This window comes from Sorghum bicolor, chromosome 1 (assembly GCF_000003195.3).
Source record: "Sorghum bicolor cultivar BTx623 chromosome 1, Sorghum_bicolor_NCBIv3, whole genome shotgun sequence".
In the NCBI taxonomy this organism is placed as follows: domain Eukaryota; kingdom Viridiplantae; phylum Streptophyta; class Magnoliopsida; order Poales; family Poaceae; genus Sorghum; species Sorghum bicolor.
The window spans coordinates 23,069,772-23,090,564 of NC_012870.2; the positions used below are offsets into that span (position 1 = coordinate 23,069,772).

At 42.0% G+C, this 20,793-nt stretch overlaps 1 protein-coding gene across 1 annotated transcript; it reads right to left on the minus strand.

The window, feature by feature from the left end:
• On the minus strand, window positions 1,517–2,487 carry LOC8071384 (growth-regulating factor 12). Its single transcript, XM_002467106.2, has 3 exons — window positions 2,373–2,487; window positions 2,014–2,147; window positions 1,517–1,908 (listed from the first exon to the last, which is right to left on the minus strand). Exons 1-3 carry the CDS (start codon window positions 2,463–2,465, stop codon window positions 1,623–1,625), a joined length of 513 nt encoding a protein of 170 aa, XP_002467151.2. The 5' UTR covers window positions 2,466–2,487; the 3' UTR covers window positions 1,517–1,622.

The window sequence follows — 20,793 nt, forward strand, 5'->3', positions numbered from 1 at the left end:
TCTTTGTACTTGCAGTTGATATGCTATAATTATTTTAAACAAAGCCAAAGACCAAGGCCTCTTCAGGCTCCCAATTCCCCTTAATGACACTTCAGACTTCCCAATAATTTAGTATGTAGATGATACTCTAATCATAGTGGAAGCCTCTAGCAAACAACTTTGGACACTTGAAGCCCTTCCCAACACCTTTGGAGGATCTACAGGTCTAAAAGATTGCAAAATCCATGATAATACCCATGAACATAAGTGAAGCTAAGTTGCAACACTTAGCAAGAACTTTCAACTATCAAACTAGAAGTCCACCATCTACTTATTTGGGCCTGCCTTTAAGCCTATCTAAGCCAAAGGTAATTGATTTCTCCCCATTAGTTAATAGATGCGAAAGGAGGTTGTTCACTACATCAGCATTCCTAAATTAGGGAGGCAGACTAGAGATGACAAATTCAGTTTCCCAACCTTACTAACATTTTGCATGACAACCTTCTTACTGCAGCAAACCATGATTGATCAAAAAGATAAGTTTAAGAAATTATGTCTTCGGAGGGGGCTATCGTAAATGCTAGGCAAAAGCCAAAGGCAACATGGACAATGGTGTGTAGAGCCAAAGAGGAAGGTGGGCTGGGAGTCCTCAGTATCAAAACCTAGAATGAAGCTTTGCTAAATAAGCATTTACATAAATTTTTTCAATAGAGAAGACTTGCCTTGGGTCTCTTTGATTTGGAAACATTATTATTTTGGAAAATTGCATGGGAATTCAAAGAAGAGGTCCTTTTGGTGGAGGGATGTTTTGAAGCTTCTAGATAAGTTTAAAGGGATGGCCAAAGTTACACTCAATAATGGAAAATTATATCTTTTCTAGGAAGACATTTAGGGAAACTAGCCACTGGGTCACAAGATGCTTGAGCTATTTTTCATTTGCAAGAAAGAAGCACATAATTTTTGTTGAGGGAAATGGACACATCCCTCTTCATGGTCTATTCCATCTGCCCATCTCCTAATAAGCCCATACTCAACTGCTACAATTACAAGAGATCACCATGAATGATCTGTCAAATAAATGGTCATATCTTTAGAACTTAGATCATTTCTCTGTGAACAAATTGTATAAATAACTAAGTGACCATATGCATTTGCACCTGGTCTACAAATGGATTTGGAGAAGCAAATAAAGCAAAAGCATAATCTTGCATGCCTGAATAGAGAGACTTGTTCTTGCATACAAGAAGGCACTTTTTTAATAAGCAACATTGTTGTTCATGCATGCTAATTCCACCACACTTAATAGAGGTATATTGTAGGGCGAAAGCAAATAGGTCAAGAAGAACAAGGCACAACCAATGATAATTGCCCCCCTATTTAACTGTCTACTTTTGATCAGGTCCTGGATTATCCCCAAAAAGTCATCCCAAAATTTGTCTTCAAATGAACATGAGTACTATTTCTATATGACACAAGCATACCAGTATAGCAAAATCAAGAAAGATACACACAACACAAAATGTAGAATTACCATCAATCAGTCGGAGAGGAATGTTAAAGGTAAATCATGGTAAGTAGAGTACAACCCTGTCTGTGCAGGTGTAGGCTCGTCGCCATTCGCCCGCCCTCTTCTAGCAACCTGGCTAGAAGCCACTGAAGAAACCAGCATTGCGGTGCATCTCGTTGTGGTCCTCTGTGAACTTCTTGGGGATGGTGGTAGGCTCTAGGACGCCATTGCTGTGACTCTTGGGCTTCTTGGCTCTGGGCTTGTGCTTGCGTGTGGACCACGTGATGTGGCGATCACAGAATAGGTACCCCGGCACAGTTGCCTTCTTGCAACGCCATCGCTTCCCGTCGTTTCGGTTGCACCTGGCGACGACGGCGTCCTGCTCCTGTGGCTCCGGCTTGGGCACATGATCTGTTACGCTGCTGCGTAGGGCAGGTGATAGAAAGAAGGAAAGAAAGTGATTTCTCACTACCCCACCTGAGCCGAGATCTCCTAGGGACACCTAAATAGTGGATCTTGACACTCACCTATTCCTGTTCTTGTTCCTGTTCCCAGAGGCTGCGGCGGCGGGATGAACCCGATCATCATCTTCTTTGGCGGCGAGGATCGCCCACTTTTCCTCCTCCTCTATCTCCTTTTCCTCGTCCTCCTGTGGTTTCTCCTACACCAAGAACGACAGGCAGGCAAGTGGTGAGTAGTACAACAAGGAAGAAAGATCGCCGCTTGCGGGCTACAACACCTCCCCTCCCGACGGGGCTCTCGGCATGGATGGCGAACATGCCCTAGCACAAGAACAGATCGGGAGCCAGACCATATGGTCATGTGGCGTGTGCAGTAGATACGCACAAGTGACCACAGGCAAATCAATAAAGTGCCAACATCTCACCATGGTTTGTTGTAGCTGCAGGGGAGGAGGAGGAGGAGGAGGCGGCGGTCCCGGCGATGCTTCCCTAGCAGGGGTGCGCTTTCGAATCCTCATGGCCTCGTCTCACACTCGCAACGGCCCGATCTACTCTAGAAATCGTGTTGGGTTGCCTGCCCCGCTCCCTTCTCTCTCCCCACACGTCTCACCCGTCTTGGCTAGTACTAGTAGTAGTCGTGGTGGTAGTTGCCGTCTGTTCTTTTTTGTCGGTTTCGTTCACATAGACACAGTAAATTTCCATTTTCTGCCCTGACCTGCCATTGTATCGTACTATTGTATCCCTAGGGTGAGATGGGCTCAGCGGCTCATTTACGCCAGGCAACTCAATTTGTTGGGCCCCATCACGATTGCCACTTTTTTTTCTAGCGATGACGATTACGGGATCCTGTCTTGCCGTGTTGTGCGCGTGGGGACTATCAACAAGAGCGAGGGGACGAGGAATGTTGTGTTTCTTTGTGTTGTGGGGCTGCGGCGACAGAGGCAGAGAAGATCTTCTCAGAAAGCTAGGGCGAGGCCGTGACCAGTGAGCGCCGAGCCGCGCGGCTACTAGGGATCGTGATATTTTTATTGTTTGGTGAGTTGGTGGGCGCCCATCGATGGCGTGGACGGTGGTGGACCGTGGTGGTCTAGTGGAGTCAAGGTGGAGTGGCGGTGGACCTCCCGCGCGCCGCGTCAGTTGCTCCTGCGGGGCGTGTGCGTGTTTGTTCCAGATGTAGGCCAAGTAGAGCAGTCGAACAAGGACGTGTGACTTCCATGATTCTTGTTGCCGACTGCCGAGTCACACAGCTCCGCGATTGCCCTTTTTTAAGCGCTTTTTCGGCAGCTGATTTCATTTGAGATGGTCTGCCTGCTGATCGGTCTCTTTAGGGCACTCACAATGCAGACTCTATCATAGAGTCTAAAGTTATTTATTACCTCGAACAATGTGTACTTAGTGTCTAAATAAGACTTAGAGTCTTATTTTTTCTACCTCTTTGTTCAATAAATATGCTACCATATCAGCAAAATACCATAAATAATATGTAATTAATTGTTTTGGACTCTGTGATAGAGTCTGAGTCTGCATTGTGAGTGTCTTTATGCTCTGCGTTTGGCCAGGGGATCCTCATGGAAAGTAAAGCATCTGGGTCTGCCAATGGTCTAGTTCGAGAGATTGGGGCTACACTCAACTCATCTAGAGGATTATTACAAGTGAGAAAATATTTTGAAAACAAAGGTGGAGGAATAAATGCAAGTTCTTCCTCTGTCTACTATTGCAAAGGAAGCTGCCCACGTCGGACCGAATAATTAAGCGAGGAGAATAGGCACACCTAGGGCCTTGTTTAGTTCCAAAAAAATTTGGGAAATCGACATTGTAGCACTTTTATTTGTATTTGACAAATATTATCCAATCATAGACTAATTAGGCTTAAAAGATTTATCTCGTTAATTCCGACCAAATCGTGCAATTAATTTTTATTTTCGTCTATATTTAATACTCCATGCATACGTCTAAAGATTCGATGTGACAGAAAATCTGAAAAATTTTGTAATTTTTTTGAGAACTAAACAAGGCCTAATTTTTTTTCAGTTGTGCGGAATATGGAACGAATCAATGACACACATGGTTTGCAAACTGCTCTTTTTATGCCAAAAGAGTCTGGCAACACATAGCGCAACAAACTCTGGCCACCTACAACATTCAACCAATTAAGGCAATCGGTTAACAGTCTGAAACTTTGATGATCTGATCTATTGGGCAGTACGCAATTGAAGCCAAATCATCACATTTACGACATGGGTCATTTGGAAAGAAAGATGCCGACGAGTATACGTGACAACAGAGCACTAATGGATATACAACTAGTGGCTGTAATCTGGCAGGAGTTGGCTGCACTCAGGCATGGCTTTATTTCTATCTTTTTCATCCTTTCATTTTCTGTTTTTCACCATTGTTGGGTATTTTTTTAAAAAAAAAATAGAGCATGTTAGTTTGAGCTTATCTGCCGAATCTATCAGTCACAATATTTTTCTTTTATAATAAATTAGCGAATAATACTTTCAACCATAACTTTTCTGCCAAACGAACAGAAGGCTCAGTACAATGTAGACGCCTACAACACGCATACACACTCACCTCTATAAACACATAATGTATATAAATCATATCCATATGTGCACCTTCAATATTCAATCCCCTATTGAAATAACAAGATAGAGCACCTTCCATTGACTAAAAAACCCTCATCCAAAGACACAAACTACAAACACGGTAGTACGACGATCTCTTAGAGAGAGAAATGCAGTTTCCACTCATCTACTGGTACTGTATCCCGTGCGTACGATACGATGGAATGAATCACACAGTCGCAACCGCGCATCACTCTACCGACCAGCGTGAGAATCCCACCGTGCGCTTGCGCGTCATGGAGTCAGACAGCCGGCCACGGGCTACGAGCTGATTGCTCAGACGCCGGTGTCCAGGCGCACGACGCCAACCAGTGCAGCTCCCTCGAGGATGCGCTGGACGGCCTTGCTGGCGCAGGCAGCGCGCAGCCGCCGCAGGGCACGCCTGTACAGCGCCGTCACCCACCTCAGGCGCAGCCTTCTTCGGAGCGCCGTCGTCCCCAGGAATCTGCGCCGCGGCCTGGCGCTCCTCCCCCCGAGCCTGGCCACCGCCATCTTCCTCCTCCTGCTCTTCCGGCCAATCCCTTGCAACACAACAGTCCGCGGCGCACAGCGCGCAACAACGTCGCCGGCCATTTCCTGCAGGTGATCCCTCATGTTCCTCATCTCCTCTGAACTACCACGAGCCGCAGCTCACGGCCGGCTCACAAAGCGGCAAGAGGCCGGTATTTAAGGGTGATTTCCTTTTGTTTTCTTCTGTTGAATTAGTTTACGAGAGATAATGCTGACTAACTATAACAAATTAAAATATGGGTCAGGCGTCAAGGTGGTTGTGACTAGTGAGGTCAGCTGTCCTCCCTACCGCACATCGCTGCATGAATCATACAGGCACTGATGTAAGACAGGTTTCATCCGATCCAAAGTTATAATCATCCACCTTCCGCTGGTTACTCCTAGCAAATTCCAAGTCGATTTAATTTTGTCTAAAGTCAAAGTTCTTTATCTTACACCAGATTTACAAAATAATAATAAGAAGAAAACACACAAAAACAAACAACCGCAACATCTAAATTACAAAGGATGCAATCGCTCACATAATGTTGAAGGCTTGAATTCGGGTAGACAGATTGCATTATAAAGAAACCAAACCGGTTAAGCTCTTAGTTCGCACGATCTACTATGTTTTGATAGCGTATTTATTTTATATTATAATGTTAATATATTTTTTATATACTGATCAAATTTAGATAACTTTGATAACAAACTAAGGGTGGGCCTAGGCCTAGGTCCCAGTGAGGGTCCTGATGATTTTTGGGCCCGAAGCCAAACTAAAACTTAAGGCCCTTAATAAACATGATAAAAAATAATACTCAATGTGTATATATAATGTTTTTCACACTTAATATGTATCCAAAGCAATATTCTTATAAAATAATTATACATATTAAATTACATCCAAAAACCCTTCTAACTTTTACTTGATTCAATTCAAAGTCGTTGCCATTGCTGATGGAAGACGTGCATAGTGTGTTTGCCTTTTGGGCTCAACATGTTTGGCTTTTGGTAAGTAAAAAAGAGTTAATGATATAGAGAGCTAGTATGAGAGAGCAAACTCCCAGAGATGCAACAATATCCCCTTATATCTCGGTTGTCGAATTGCAACCTCAAGTCCATATTGAAGCCACAACAAAGTTTGCTTCCAATCACTAGGTTTCACTGGTCACGGTGTTGAATTTGTCACACAAGTCTTCCACCAACTAAAGGCTAGTGCCATAAGTGACGAAGTCTCATCACCACTACTAGACTCCTATGGTCACCTTGATGTTGTGTATACTATGGAGCTTATCCACACGGAGGAGGGGGGATTTCTCGTCCTAGCTAGCACATCAATTCGATGCTCTACATGAAGAACATAGGGTCGCTATTTGAAAGACAAGTACAAGTTCTCCAGAAGGTCACAGTGAGCTCAAGTGCTCAAGGGCACACCAACCCAATCTCTCAAAGCTCTCAAGCTCTAAGTCTAAACCTAACAAAAATAAAGTATAGTATCTATATCATAGTTTTGGATGTGATCTTACTGTTCTTTAGAGGGTGGATAGAATATAGAAACACCTGCTGTAACTTATCTGAGCCTTGGTGCACTCCAACACATTCAAGCAAGTGATATATATATATATATATATATATATATATATATATATATATATATATATATATATATGTGTGTGTGTGTGTGTGTGTGTGTGTGTGTGTTATTCTACACTCTAGGTGTAGAATACTATAATACACCGAACTGTTATACTGAGTAGAATTCAGTATCGTTCAGTATCCGTGTTTCAGTATTTTCATGATCCTCAGTGTAGTATTTGATGATACTCAACACGTTTCAGTACTGGTCAGTATTTTTTCTGCTCAGTTTTGGCTTGCGGTGTATAATAATATTCTACACCTAGGGTTGGTGTAGAATATTATTCTACATCGCAAGTCAAAACTGAGTAGAAAAAATACTGAGCAATACTGAACAATGTTCAGTATCATTTAGTCGTACACCCAGGACCACAAAGTACTGAACAATACTGAAATACGGGTACTGAACAATACTGAATTTTGTTCAGTATAACACTTTGGTGTAGAATATCACTATATATATACATATATATATATATATTATATATTATATTATATATATATATATCACCCTAAACTAGATGTTGGAATAAAGTCCGCCAACTTTCTGTCCTAAACGTGTAAATGAATAATGTTTCCAACACACTTCATCATTTTGCTTCGCTTATTCACTGATCTTCGTGCCTTTTTTTTTCTTGCATCTCTAGGACCCACTATAACTACATTTTGACATATATGTTAGTTCTGTATTTGTTGACATGAGTAATCACTAAAATAAAAAGCATAATATAATATAATCATGTAAAAGGGCACATGATTCCCTAGGCCTGCTCACCCTGCAGGCTGCAGCACTCTGTACGGTGGCACTGTAGCACAGGCCCAGTGGCAGGACGCAGGCCGCAGGCCCAGGTGGGACTTGGGAGCAGCGACGGCCATTTCATTCCGCTTTCCGTCTCTCCCTCATTTTCTAAGGTATTTCTCTAATACAATTTTCAGTTTCACGTATTTGTAGTTGTAGACTTGTATCTATTCAGGCCTTGTTTAGTTCGCAAAAATTTTCAAGATTCTCCGTCACATCGAATCTTTAGTCGCATGCATGGAGTATTAAATATAAATGAAAATAAAAACTAACTGTACAGTTTACCTGTAATTTGTGAGATGAATATTTTGAGTCTAGTTACTTCGTGATTGGACAATGTTTGTCAAATAAAAACGAAATGCTACAGTAGCCAAAAATAAAAATTTTTGCCACCTAAACAAGGCCATTGAAAATTGTAAGTAGAATCATGGATATAGAATTAGAGATCGTTCCTAATAAAGGGACCAAGACATTGACATCTTATATTATTATACTTTGTATTGATGTCGGTAGTTTTTTTTACGTGTAACATGTAATATTTTAACAATTTAAGTGCACTATTGAACATGTAGTCCCATCATCATATCAGTTTGACATTTTTTTTATTTTAACTATTTCTCTACGTATCATATTAATGGATAGCTTCACAATTGGCAAGAGGACTTAGTCTTGAACAAACATCTGCTATTCGGCAATTTGAAACGGAACAGTAGTAGCTAATTTAACTTTTGAACGGCTACTTTGATTCGCTGAGACCGCTCACAGTAGCATAAGGCACTGAGATCGCCCTTTCAACAGGTCATCAGGAGGCATCGGGCTCTCAGGGCAGGCCTCGTGTACAGCGTTCTCGCTGGGGAACCTAGAAAGCCCACCGGGCTTGGAGATTCGGCAGCGGGCAGCAGAATTCAGGGACTTTTCCAAGTCATGGCCTGCTAGGCTGCTACTCAAACTCAGCATATTTTGGTAAATTTGGTTTTTCAGGGTATAGTACCGAAATTACCTCGGTAAATTCGGTTCTTGAAGATTAGGAACCGAACAAGGTACCGAAAAATTCAGTTTTTGTACTTTCGGTTCGGTTCTCGGTATTTTTGGTTTGGTTCTCGGTTCTCAGTTTTTTGTGCTCGGGGTGACTCCCCCGCTACCCTAAACCCCTCGGCCACAATCCTATATGCCACAAATCTGGTTTCCACCAACGTAGCCTCATCTCTTCCCGAGCATGCCAAGCATCGTCAATTCGTCCCTCCCTATATATACCGTCGACAACAATTGCCACCACAACCGACCTGTTAACCCGTCTCCCCTGACAACCCACCACATCCACCAAGCGCAGAACTTCGGCTAGTCCATCATCTTTCCTGCCTGCCTTGATGAACACCTAGAACCCGATGGTATCTAGCTCGACAGGTCATGCCAGCATTCTATCGAGCACCTTGCGCATGTGGATGAGGGACCTAGCGGACGATTTGAGCGCTGCGAGCAGGGAGTTGCATAGCGGTGCGGGTAGAGGGGTGGTGGGGTCGGAGTCTAGGAGGTGGTTTAGTGTGCGAGGGTGTTGGGTAGACGGCCATGGTGCAGGAGCGCTAAGGTAGCGAGCACGCACGTGCGGATGACCGGGAGGAGCAGGAGCCACACATTACACGCACAAGAAAGCGTGGCTAGGTGGGAGGGGAGGTGCAGCGTGATGGATGTGAGCTACGTGTGGAGTGAAGGCGGGCACGACGATGGTGGAAGAGGGACAGGGCGGTAGGAGATGAGGATGGGTCGAGACAGAGAGGGGGCGCACGGCGGCGGTGAGGCAAGCAAAGGTGAAGCTTCCCCATGCGATAGGGTGGGACAACTGCCCCACCTGGTAGAGTAGCACCCTTTTTTGTGAATATTGATCTCCATTCATTCAATTGGGGCAGGATTACAATCTCAGATCATCAAGTTTGTGACACAGGCTGGGGCACATGACCACCACCCAGTCCGTGTATCGCCTGTGACTTGCTTAGCTATAGTATGTGCTACCTCATTACAAGAACGCGCTATATAAGTAAACTTGAAATCTTCAAAAACACTACTCAAATCTCTAATCTGTGCAAAGATTACCTCAATGCTAGACCGTTGGTTTGGGCCATCCTGCCATAGGTGCAACATCTCCTGGGAGTCTGTCTCTAGCCAGACTTTATGGGCGTTGATATGTCGAGCCATAGAGAGGCCATCGTGGCATGCCAGTGCCTCAGCAGTAAGAGCATCAAGACAATGGTCATACCATCGAGCACTAGCCCGAACAAAAAGACCATTTTCATCCCGTAACACAACACTTGTCGACCCCTTCCACCAGCGATCATAGAAAGCTCCATCAATGTTGCATTTCAGCTAGCCTACCTCTGGTTTCTCCCATCATGGGCCAGCTTCTTTCCTCACTGGATTTTGATGGTTCCTCACCAGCTGTAGGTCAAACACAAAATCAGTTGCCCATTGGACAGCAACCTTAACCGGCAAAGGTTGTTCTCCATGCTTGTTCCTATTCCGCTACATCCACAATGCATACATCCTGATAAGTATTATTGTTTGAGCTTGTTTAGATATCACTTTGCCCTTGATCAGGTCATACGCCCAAGACGTAGGATGTAGAGGAGCTAGTTTAACACCCGTCATTCTCTTGGTCTGTTCCCAAAAGGACTTGGCAACTGGGCACTCGACTAACACATGTTGAATAGATTCTGAATCTACACCACAGGCTTCGCAATATGCGATTGGTTCGATGTGTTTCCTATGCAAGATCAGTCATGTTGGGAGGAATTCATTTACAACCTGCCACCAAAAAACTTTGACTTTGGGTGGCACTTTCAGTTTTCATAATTCATTCTAGCAAGAGTTCCCCGAGCCATTTGCATCTCGCTAGTCACCCCCATTAATGCGCACCATATCAATTAGTCTGTAGGCAGACCTAACTGAGTACACACCATGCTTCTCCCAAGCCCAGATATCATTAGAACGAAACCTGATCGGTGTGTGGAAAGAAAATTTGTTTAATAAGCTCTTCATTCCACTGACCATTTTCCGACAATGGCTCAGTAACCCGAGATACCGATTGCCCTTCTGTTGGCGTGAGAGGTCGGCCTCTAAAGTGGTTTGGCAGCCATCTATCCCGCCATATATCTGTTGATTCTTTGTTGCCAATTCTCTTGATCATTTCTTGGGATAGTACATCACGGCCTGCAAGGACTGCCCTCCATGTGTTACTAGCATGCCTCCTGCGTGTCCTTTTAGGAAACCACCCTCATGGTAGTATCTTCCCTTAAGCACATGAGCACACAAACTATCTGGCTTCTCCATCAGTCTCCAACCTTGCTTCCTAAGCATCGCCGGATTAAAGTTTCTCAAGTCTTTGAAACCTGTCCTCCTAATGCCTTTAGATATGTGAGCCGCTCCCAGGTTTGCCAGTAATACGCTTACTGTCAGCCGAGCCACCCCACCATTAAATGGCAATAGGTGATCGCATCTTTTTGCCAGTTGTCTTTGATAACAAGAAACAACTCATGGCATAAGTAGGGATAGCTTGGGCCACTGATTTCGGCAACACTTCCCTCCCAACCTGACTTGCTTCCATCCCACTCCATGTGCCAATTAACTTATTGATTCTTGTTGGTATAAACTCGAAGGCTTCCGAAGTAGAGTGACCCATTGCCACTGGGAGGCCCAAGTACCTCTCAGCCAAAGCTTCTGTTTCAATATTCAGAGCTAGCTAGTCTTCAGCCTTAGCTTCATCCAAGCAATTCTTACTGAAGAACACTGTTGATTTATCTCAGTTAACCAACTGGCCCGATCCTCGACAATAGATATCAAGTATTTCTTGCAAATGAGAGGCCCCTCTTTTTGCGATGCTTCAGAAAAAATTATGCAATCATCCGCAAAGAGCAAATGTAGGGGCAGCGTCTGGCTCCGACGTCTGACATGACAAGAGCGCAGCTAGGAACAAGTCAAAATGGTTAGGGAAGAAACATGCCCTAATATGCCCAGCCGACCTAACTGGAAGTGCCCCCAACTCCTAATTCTCAATTTAGAGCTTGCGACCTAGCATCCTCTTGTCCGTAGTCCGCCCGCGCACTCAGGGATAGAGCTCCGCGCAGCGCGCATCCAAGCAGAGAGAGCTTCTTGTTCTGCCAGAAACCGGTGCTTGCTGCGCTACTACTCCTTTGTTGCCAGCCTGATATAGGTTTGATGAGCCCTGAATTGAGCAATGGAGGCATCAAGTGAAGTTGCTGATTTGGTAGCAGGGCTACATGGCACCACCGATATATCTCCTTCAAATAATGCTAGCTTCTTAGGAGGTCGGTGACAACCACCAACGATAGGATAGATCTAGAGAAGATAGAGCATAAGAAATTAGAAGCCAAGGTTGATAGCCTCGCTAGTGACGTCTATGGCGAGGGTAAAAAGTAGAGAATAAGAAATAGTTTCATGCTTAGGGCACATTAGAACTTTTCAATTATAGTAAGTTAAGTTAGGTTTGCTTATCATCAATGTAATAAAGTGACTAAGAGCAATAAAATAAAGTTTACTTTATTATTATTATACTCTCTATTTCTGGATAAGTGTGTGCTTTTGTCTCCACTTGGCTATGCTTGAAGGATAACCTGAAACAAGTGTGGGAGAGGTGCACCACTGCATCAGAAACGATTGCAAAACTTGAAAAATTCAGAAATGAACCAAACACACTCTATCTCAATATATTTCGCTCTCTATTTTGAATTAAATTGAAATTTCATTAATAAAATACTCTAAATACAAAATAAAATATTGTTGCTATCATGACTTGAGGATAGATCCACATTACACTTTTCCTGGAAACCTTGCTATTGTTGGGGACTTATTTTAGGGACCCCATGTCACTTAAGTTGTTGTGAAACGTGAGATAGCAAGAATAATGAAAACCGGATTCTTAATGTCTAGTCATTGGAGAAGTTAATTTCAAAATTTAAAATTAATAGTTATGCTTCTCCTCTGTAGTAAAATTAGAGCCATACATAATTTACATATTGAAAACTAGCTCATAAGCTACTTGCTTTGTATTGAGTTTTATCAAACCTTGTTGACCTGTGTTGAGAGGTTTGTCATGCTCGTAAGGTTAAGATAACGTACACCCACATATATTTGCTACTCCTACACTTGGAGTACACAAAAACATATCATTTTCATCCACTTAATGTTTTATTCCTACACTTGAAGAAAACACAAAAAGAAATTTGTTAGGAATAAATGCTCCAAGTTCTTGTAATTGTCTTTCTCAAAAGCTTTCTAGTGGCATAGAGGAGGCATATGACTATGCAAAAATAATATTGAAAAATAAAAAAAGACAAGTGCCCAAAGAAAAGCATTGAAAAAAGAAGAGAGAAGAAAAAGATAGCCCATACTCTCTACGCAAAGTTCTTTAATATTTCAAAGTAGGAAGACATGTTATCAAAGAGCAAAGTAGAATTAGGATAGACACTATATATATTCCGCACAAATGGAAATCTTGATCTAAGAGTATGGCATTTCCCTCTATGGAGAGTTTTGGTTAAGCAACATATGCAAGGTAAGAGCAACTCCAACAGTTTGAGATTTTTTGTTTGCTAAATCTTGGAGTTTGGCAACTCTCCAAATGTTATGCCAAAGAAAAAAAAGTTAATCTTCAATAGTTTGCCATAATTCACTTGGCAAAATCAAAATTAGTCCCACAATTTGGTATTTTTTAGCGAGAACTTTCTTTCCGCGCGTGTTCCTTCGCGTGCCCGCGCCAAAAGGCCGCCGCCGCCGCCCTCTCGTATCCTCCTCCATCACTGTGCTTGGTGATCTGGCAGCCGGCCAGCAGGACCTTCGAGCTAGCAGGACCTCCGAGCCAGCATCCAAATCTCTGGCCGGCAGGTCTCCAGCCGGGTCTCCAGCTCGGCGTCGGCAAGTGGTTCCAGCTTGCCGTCGCCAACTGCTGGGCGTCCATCCTCCATCCAGCAGGTACAGCCTCTGGATGACGATTCATTGATGCCCAAGTGCACAGTACCATACATTTGTTTTTTTGTTCATGCTAGACGGCAAGCAAGTAGTACGACCATGTTTATGTAATTTCAGAACAAGTGCACAGTACCATGTTGTGTCATCTGGTACGAAAAGATTGTCCAATCCAGGAACATGAGCATCATCTCCCGTCAACATGCGTGTCCAATATCTGCCTCCTTCCATTTGAACGAATCTACACATTAAGAAGAACTACAAATTAACTCAATCCATGTATACATTACACTAGGTGATGGAGGAATTAGTCTGGTTCCTACAAATACAAGAGAAATCAAATAGCAAAGTTTCTAAATATCTCTAAAAAACCAAACAACAAACCAGCAGCTAGCAGACAAGAAATTTACAATCAAGCACGGTCCAACAGAGCAGCAAGAAGACAAAGCAAATACTACATTCAGGTACAATATGCAGCAGCAGGTCATTTTACACAGTACCATGCACGTCCAGCCATTCAACATATAATTCAAAAGGTTCTCAGATTCATGGACGAAAGCAAATCTTTACTGAATTCTGAAACAAAAAATCACACACGTACGCGGCATTGTTTCTGAACTAAACGTCTACAGAATAGGTAGGGATGGACAATTCTAGTCCTACCAGCAGCCGGCAAGCAGGCAAAGGATGAACCCTAGCAAAACCTAAACCTCAAACAAACTAAAAAAACACATGCATTAGAAAGAGTTCAAACATCTCATCGGATCAGCCATTATGAACAACTATATGTGATTTGCCATACAAAGAGGTGTTCCAACACCTCTGAACTTGATCTGCATTTTGTGAAGACCCCAGCACCAATCCTAAAAGCTGGCGCGACAAGGCCATGTAGATCGGCGTCGGGGAAGACAATACCTAAACCGTACTAGCCACCGACATCGATGATCCACTCCCTGCACGACAACTTGGCTTCGTCAAACTTCACGTCGCAGTGGAGTAGATCGGCGTCGTGAACTTCACGTCGCGGTCGAAGGCAGACTCGCGGGAAGACTTCATGCGCGAGAAGAAGGGTGGCAGCGTGCGATGCCGGATGCGTAGTCACGACGTCCGTGCCCGCGCATATATGCGCGCTGGAGGAGATTTTTTGCAAACTTGGCAAAGATGGGGAGGAGGGATGGGAAACTATTGGATAGTGTTTTTTTCTAATTTGCCAAAAAAATAAAGATGGGAAGGCAGGTATGGGAAACTGTTGAAGTTGCTCTAAGTATGCTACATCCTCCAATTACCTATAAACTCTGTATAAGCTTATTAGAGTTAGGATGAAAAGAAGGCATAAATCATTCAATGCCTTAGTGAGGATCCAAAAATACTACATATATGAGTGATTTCAGAGTACTATATAGAGGAGAAGGTAAGCGATGTTTATTTTCAAAACTTATGCAAAAACTTCAATTAACATGGCCGAAGGAAAAAGGTAATCTAAAGCTGTTCCATTTTTTAACCGCCTAAAGTTTTTTGGTAGACAAATTGAATCTCTCAAAACAAGTATGACTAGGAATGGTTTTATGTTGATAACTTGTCCTAAAGTTATCTTTGCAGTGATACCTTTTCTTGAGGATAAGTAAAAGTCTAAGTGTGGGGGAGCTTGTTGATGGTTGTTAAGTGTCACTTTTAATCGTCAACTAAACATGAATAGATGCTCATAATGAAATATATGCATAGGATAGGGGTTAAACTGACAGAGTTCCATGAGTTTTGGTATATCTATATTTTTTAGGGATTAAACATGAAAATAGGATAATATATGATGGACATCAGTGTAAAAAGTATATTCCAATGCAACTCTGAAAGAAGAAGATTCTAGAGAACACCAGAGGGTGAGACCTTGCAAGGTGGGGCCCACCTAGCATTGAGACCCAGGTCGGCCGACCTGGGGGCTAGGGAGGCCGCCCTAGCCTAGCCCCACCTCGCAGCAGGCTCCTCTCACATTGCTCCACCAACCTCAAGGCTTAATCTCCACCGTTGTTCAAGTTGGTTTGATCCAAGAGCCCACGTTCATTCAACCGGGCTATAAATACAGAGTCCTCTCCCTCAGATCAAAGCATTCTCCTCTGGGTTGAAACCTTAATTCTACTTCTAGATTAAGAGTTCCTAGAGAGAATCAAGAGAAGCATTAAGAGAAGATTAGTTTTGAAGTCCACAAGAGATTAGGACTAGTCTTATTTAGAAATAGAAAGATAGAGTGTTAGGGAAGAGTTGAGGTAAGCTTTGGCATGTCAGTGGCTCTTGTTCGGCTCGTACCTGCGGGATCAAGTTACACTAGCCAGCTTGCTTCTAAAAGTGTTTTGGTATTCAACTTCTAATTTAAGTAAGTTCATTGTTATTATTATTCATCTGGTTTACGACTCTCTTTTGAGTGCTCTAGTCTTGGTAGCTCCTAGATTAGGGTAGTATTCATGGTGTAAGAATGGTTCTTAGACTATCATTACTTGTAGATACACCCTACATCCTGGATCGGTATTATTTCACAAAGGTGACTTTATAGCCTTGTGGATTCTTTATACCCTACATCTTGGTCTGTGTTGCACGTAGGACGTGGTTGCTAAGTTAAAGTTATCTTATATGGAGCTTTCTCTTGAGTAATGTTCCCAGCATGAGTAGTAATATACATAGCTTATAAGGTTAGAACTAGACAACCCTAGTGACCTTCTTTATTGTCCCTATCGTCTCCGTCATTTTTGCTATCTCGGGGGATAAGTATAGACTTAATTAGTATCACATGTCTTCTCTTTGATAAAATATAAATAACGATACTCTATAATACTCTCGGATGAAGTGCTACATCGATATACTATTTGTGTGCTTGCAGATACTTTATTTTCTTATCTGTATTTAATTTATACCAACACTCAGACAACTCCCTGCCAGCATTCTATAGAGCACCTTGCACGCCTGGACGAGGGACCCAATGGATAACACGAGCACTGCGAGCAGGGAGTTTCATAGCAGTGTGGGTGGAGGGGTGGTTGAGTCAGAGTCCAAGAGATGGTTGAACTATGCAAGAGCATCAAGTAGAGAGTCATGGTGGAGGAGCACTGAGGTGGCAAAGCGTGGGTGATCGGGCATTGAGCATGGCATGCATTCCTCGATGACATTGAGCACGTGCACTATGGTTGCACCCTTTTAATCCAGCTCCTCCCATATCCTTGCCCTCTATTGCTCTCTCCTCCAGTGGTTACCTAAAAATTGAAGAATGACTAGATAGAAAATGTGGGAGGGGCTGCACGCCGACGGTGTAGGTGTGGTGTTCTTAAGCTCAGTGCCATCGATGAGTGATGTGAGATAAAGGAGACAAGATGCCATATGCTCCTTAGGTGGTGGGTCAGCCTAGAAAGAGTGGGAAAGTGGAGGCAACAAATGGCTTGCATACAAGCTTATGTGTTTAGGTCACTATGGTGGGATGTGGTGTCTCAATGACTCTAAACCATCTGATGAATCATTTGAACATTATTTGATGCTTTATGGGTTATAATATTATGTTTTACAGTTGAGAGGATCATGCAGTCAACCTTTCATGCGTTAGGGGTTATAGACTTTTTAATATTCCATGTCACTAAAACCACTTTTAATACCGCCTTATGGGGTTATTTAGAAGGTTTTTAATAGTTTGAGATGTAAAATATTTGGTTTTATAGATGAGAGGGTGAAGTAGATAACCACTGATAGTTGAGGAAGTTAAGTAGACTTTTTCCACTATTTAGGGTCCCAAAATATTTTTGTAAGTTTATAGATTTTGAAATTTAAAATTAAATTTTGTGACACTAAATGACTTTAAATAAAAAACTTTTTAACTAAAGTTATAGATAGTACTGAGAACTATAACTTTCATATAGACCACACCAATATCCAAGAATGTTGATAATTTTAAATTTTAAATTTCAAAATCTTTAAATTTACAATGATATTTTTGGACCCTAAACTATAAAGTTTTAGATCGCGTTGAGGGCTACAAATTTGATATAAAGTTTGTCTTTATTCAAGTTTATATGAAAAAATTATGAATTATCTTTTATGTAAAATGTTTAGATCGTGCTGTTTTGACTCACATGAGACTCGAAACTAAGTTTAGGGACCAGGATAACACAACTGAATAAGTTTGAGGATCTAAACGGAGTTTTTTCAAAGTTTAGGGACCAAGATGACAAAGATGAGCAAGTTTGATGACCTAAACGGGAAATTTAAGAGTTTAGAAACTGAGATAACACATTGGTATAAGTTTACAAACAGGTGGTAGACTTTACTCTAGTCTAGTTATAATATGAATATTTTATAATCTTTTGTTGCTTGTGTGCTTGAGGGCATTGATTAAACCTGTTCGCTTGAACTTATCTGCTTGATAGCTATTCAGCAATGTTTTTCTCTCATAATAAATTAGTCAATAGTACTTTTAGTCATGTTTTTTTAGACAAGCGAACGGAGTCTAGTGTATAAAAAAGCAGCACAATGGTAACAAACAATATTTATCACTGATCATTGCTAAATGTAAGCTTTATATCACTTAGAGATGATAAAACAGACGAGTTTTATGAGTTGTACAAGGTGTCTGTTTAGTTGACTATGTCGTGGATTCTAAGAACTTAGGCCTTGTTTAGGTCGCGAAAAATTTTGGGTTTGTAGCATTTTCGTTTTTATTTGACAATTGTTATTCAATCATAGCTAGGCTCAAAAGATTCTTCTCATAAATTACAGGTAAACTATACAATTAGTTATCTTTTTTATCTATATTTAATGCTTCATATATGTGCCGCAACGTTCGACGTGATGGCGAACTAAACAATGCCTCACATGCATGTTCTTATCGTGGGCTATACATGATGTGGAAAGTTAAAACTAGGATTGCACGCCTTTGACTCCTAGCACTCTCCTCACACCAACAGGTGCGACTAGACTCCCTTTTTCATCCTTCGATCTCTCAAATGTTGAACATCTCTCGAGGCTCGACCAAGGAATTGTTTACTTCTTGAACTATTTTATCAAATTGCCAAATCCCAAAGAGAATGAGCGGCACACCAAAATGCTGACACAAACTATTTTGCTTTTGCTGTTTACTTCACCAAAAAATTTTGCAAAACTGCATATCATGTAGGCTGCATTAAATGTTTCCCATGCAACTCTATGCACATGCAGTTTGCCCTTGTTGCTGCTGTTCTTGTGCTTGGGCTACATGAAAAACGTGCATAGTTTCAACTATATTTCATTTAATAGTCACTATTCATTCACACTTTATTATAAAAATTCAGTAAACCTCCTATTACAACATTTATTTCCTGTTACAACCACATACTGGGCTCAACAAAGTTACAATAATAACATCACAACTCATATATGTCCTCAAACATTCACAGAAATCGCATGAAATCAAAACTGTCCTCAAACATTCATAGAATCCACACGAAACGAATAAACAAACCTGTGTTGAACCACAAAACTGTTACGAACCATTTGCCATAGCATAAGCAAGCGAATCACGGAATATAGCCATCGGGTTTGCACCATCTTCGACAACCTCGGGTGGTGGTTGATTCTCATATGCTTAGTGCGGCACATAGTTCTCATTATTGTCACACCTATAGAAGTGTTTATCTGGTATGCCACTGCTCCTCATAAAATTATGCAGGATCATACATGCAACTATGATTTTCAATTGCTTTTGAGGTGCATATGGAGGGATCTTTTGCAACATGCGCCACTTCATTTTTAGAACTCCAAATGATCTCTCAATAACATTTCTAAGGCTAGAGTGCGCATAATTGAAGATTTCCTCTTTACCTTGTGGCTCGGGGCTGTCCCGAAACTCCTACAGATGGTACTGGTTTCCTTTGTAAGGAGTTAGGTAGCCATGTTTGTTAGCATAGCCCGAGTCCACCAGATAGTATTTCCCTACATCGGCAAAGACTAAGTTAGTCACAGTTACATAACCTCTTATGATCAGTTCCCGTAAAGATCAGTGAGTACCTTGTGGTGGATGTGGAAACACAGCGTTGTATGTTGTTGTCAAATTATTAAATACTCTCATGTCATGAACAGATCTAGGCCAACCAGCATTGACAAATGTGAATCTTATGTTGAAGTCACAACAAGTCATGACATTTTGTGTTGTGATTCCCTTCCGCCACAAGTGCTGAATAAACATGTCATTTGGCACTACACATTGCACATGAGTCCCATCTATAGCCCCTATGTAGTTCTTGAAGTATGGATAAAACCTAGGATTTCTTAGCCTTGGATGCACTGTTCTAAACTCTAGATCCACTAGCCTAACAATGTTTGTAGCTAGCTGCACAAGATAGTTCAAGACTCTATTGAACATTTTTGAGACAGTCCCCAAGGACCTCTCAAATTTGTCTTCAGCTTGCCTAACAGACTATGGTGCTCCCACCGTCTATAAGAACATCCCTAGAGCCTCAAAATAAGTCGACTTCATTGTCGATTTGACACCATACTTCTCAGTCAAAAGGTCATGTAGGCTAAAGAACATTATAGGGGTCATTCTAAACATATTGTAACATGACTTTTCACTGGCCAGCTTAGCATGAACCCATTCTATTCCACTCATTTTAGGAACCCTATACTTAGCTCTAGAAAGGTACTTGTCAATGTGCACAACATACTAGTACATACCAAAGACGAACTCATCCTCCTCCTCATCATCCATCATCTCTGAAAGCAACTCGTCTTCTTCCTTCTCCAACTGCTGCAGCAAGTCCTCCCTTCGTGCAGCATACCAAGAATTCTTAGCCTATCATGATTATAGCAAAATTTAGTTAGCATAGGCTTGAACACAATCAGTTTCATTGTAATGCCCCAATACTTGCAAACAACTAAATAACAAGTGCATACTGCATACATTCATTCATTGTTCATCAAACCAATTAGTACATCGCAAGTTCTTGGAATAAACAAATAACAACACAGAGTTTAGACTAACATGTAGTTACTACAACATCGAATACAAAGCAAAAGGTTCCCCTCCCTGGATGGCCATACTACACGGTCACTGGTACTAGTGCACCGTTCCTACATGCAATAGATGCAAGGTGTTCTAGGGGTCGACCGATGGTATGTTGCTGGTGAGCTTCTAGATGATTCTTATCCTGACTGCCTCACTTGAGGTAAGGAACAAATCCATCTGAGCTTCATTGTCAGCTAGAGCAACCAACCCATCTAATAGGGTAGGGGTGTCTCGAGATATGCCCATCTCATGCTTAGCTATCCTCAGCACTCTACTATCTTCCAGTTGATCCTCGATCTTGCGTTCTC